This window comes from Pipistrellus kuhlii, unplaced genomic scaffold (genome assembly GCF_014108245.1).
Source record: "Pipistrellus kuhlii isolate mPipKuh1 unplaced genomic scaffold, mPipKuh1.p scaffold_m20_p_1, whole genome shotgun sequence".
NCBI classification, from domain to species: Eukaryota; Metazoa; Chordata; class Mammalia; order Chiroptera; family Vespertilionidae; genus Pipistrellus; species Pipistrellus kuhlii.
This window is the reverse complement of record NW_023425404.1, coordinates 61892040-61894803: the sequence shown is the minus strand read 5'-3', so window position 1 is coordinate 61894803 and position 2764 is coordinate 61892040. Positions and strand designations below refer to the sequence as shown.

At 39.8% G+C, this 2764-nt stretch overlaps 1 gene segment (V, D, J or C); it reads right to left on the bottom strand.

The window, feature by feature from the left end:
- Positions 1-1146: 1146 nt before the first annotated feature.
- Positions 1147-1860, bottom strand: LOC118711694. The segment is given in 2 exon segments: positions 1147-1565; positions 1723-1860. Coding segments are annotated over 2 exon segments (468 nt in total).
- Between the last annotated feature and the right edge of the window lie 904 nt (positions 1861-2764).

Sequence of the window (2764 nt, the reverse complement as noted above, 5' to 3'; positions counted from 1 at the left end):
CCACACTCTTTCTGACTTAAACATCCATAAAGATTCCACCCTGAACCTGGTTCTCCAGCTGAAGGGTGGCTGTTAATTCTTCACTTTTGCATTCATAGTGCCCAATGATGGCACTGCTCTGCATTCTAGCCACTTGCCCCAATTTAAGTTTGGAAATTACCAGTTGAGTAATAACTGAATCTGTTCAAATGTTAATAAAAGTTTTGTTGCATGGTAGCATTAAAAAAGAAAAGAAAAGAAAAGAAACAGAAAACAAACAAAAAAAGATCTTTTCAGCATAATCACAGGAAATAAAATCTTTTATTGGAGAGAGACACAACAACCAAGAGATACACCAGAAGAATCTACAAACTTTCTTAAACTAACTTTCATCTTCCTAGTTAAGGAAGATAGGACTACTTAGTTTGGACTTCCGCTAGCTCATACACATTGATCTTGTCAATTTTACATGAATTTATTGTTTCTTATCTAAAAGGTTTTAAAGCTTCCTGCCCTGGTCATGTCTTCATATCTTCATTTTCTTGTAAGGGCTTCCATGTACAAATAAAAAATTTTAATAAAATGTGTATATATTTTATGTCAGTTTTTAAAAATATGTTTATTGATTTCAGAGAGGAAGGGAAAAGGATAGAAACATCAATGATGAGAGAGAATTATTAATTGGCTGCCTGCTGCATGTCCCCCCACCCCGGATCGAGCCCACAACGTGAACATGTGTCCTGACCAGGAATCAAAATGTAACCTCCTGGTTCATAGGTCAACACTCAACCCCTGAGCCACATTGGCCGGGCTATGTGTCAGTTTAATTCTTAGGCCTGGCAGTGATCCAAAGAGGATAGAGGGGAATTTTTCCTCCCCTGTATTATATATACCCAGCAAATACTTACTGAATAAATTGATCTGAAAATAGAACTTTTCACACATACTTTATTGACTTCTAAGTCAGATGTTTCTGAATTTCCTTAGTCAATTCTTCTAGCTCAATCTATCACAAAATGGCAAGCTATTAATTGAGGCTGTTCTTTGTCTTTATAAATATTTTCAACCCCAAATTTTAAGAATATGGATATTTTTAAATTAATGATAACTCTATACATAGTCTATGAACTCAGAGAGATAATTTCATAGAGTGTTTTCCCTCTAACCCTACCTACACCTGTGCTGCCACAGCCCTGACCACTTCCTGTCTGTCATTACAATTCCCCACCTTGAAGCAGAGCCCTGGGGTTTTGGTACACCTCCTTCTAACACGCCTCTCACTGTGGGATCACTCAGGGCACAGAAATACACTGCTGAGTCCTCCAGCTGTGAAGCTGAGATGACAAGGTTGGCAGAACTCTTTGCTTTCTGAAAATTCAGTGAGTAGCGGCCTCCTGTGGCATTTTGCTGGCTGTAAGAGTCCTGACGAATAAGGAAAATCATTGCCCCACTGCTGAGCTGCTTGTACCAGAATAGACTATAACTTGTATCGCTGGTTTCATATGTGCAATCCAGGCTCACAGCCTCCTTCTCCTGCACCAGTATTGCTTGTTGGCCTTGAGTTACCTTCTGGGCAATACTGAATCCTGAAAGAAAAAAAATGCAAACAGAAGGTTATGGGATAAGTGGTGTGGGACATTAGGATTTTTTTTTACACTTGGCCAGCTTTCCTTCCCTAGTACTCATAAAAAACCCCTGTTGCTAGGTCACAGAGAAGACCCATTCCCACTGGGGCATCCTTACCTAGCCACATCAAAGTTATGACCACTCTCATAAGGCCGGAGAGCAACATGTTCAAGTTCTTCCACTAAGCTTCCGTTTCAGGGCTCTGCAAGATTAGGTGACTGACAGATGGAGAGGAGAAATGCTGAGCTATGAGCTGCTGCTGCCCCAGAACAGGAAACAGGGTTTCTGGTGCTGCACGTTGCTGTGGGTCACATCAAACTCTCTGTGTATTGGCTGAGAGCTCACCCAACCCAAACTTCCTTTTGCATTAATAATGGTAACAATTATACTGAAAATAAACATGGTATAGTTTTATATTAAAGATTGAGGGGAAAGGGTTAGAGAGCAACCAAAGGATTTGTATGCATGCATATTAGCATAACCAATGGACACAGACACTGGGGCGGAGGGTGCTTGCCCTGGATGGGAATGGCTGGGGATGGAGGTGTCAACTGGGGGAAAAGAGACATATGTGAAACTTTAGACAATAAAAGAAAAAAAAAGAAAAAACGGAAGATTGATGGCTCTAGCTGGTTTGGCTCAGTGGATAGAGCATTGGCACATGGACTGAAGTGCCCCAGGTTCAATTCCAGTCAAGGGAATATACTTCGGTTGCAGATTTCCCAAGCCCTGGTTGGGTGCATGCAGGAAGCAACCAATCCATGTGTCTCTCTCACATCAATGTTTCTTTTTGTCTCTCCCTCTTCCTTCTATTCTCTTTAAAAAAACAATGGGAAAATATCCTCAGGTGAGGATTAACGAAAGAAAGAAAGAAAGAAAGAAAGAAAGAAAGAAAGAAAGAAAGAAAGAAGATTTGAAATGTTAAACACTGAGAAAAAAATAATTGATGTGGTTTTTATTTTCATGACTGTACTCTGATAAATAAGTATGTTCTTTTCTCAACTTAGAAAAGAGAATCACCAACCATGTCAACTATGATAGCAAAAATATGGCTTAAAAAAAATCAGGTCCTAATCCCTGGAATCTGTGAATATTGCTTTATATGGAAAACACACACACACACTCACACACACACACACACACACACACACAAATATTT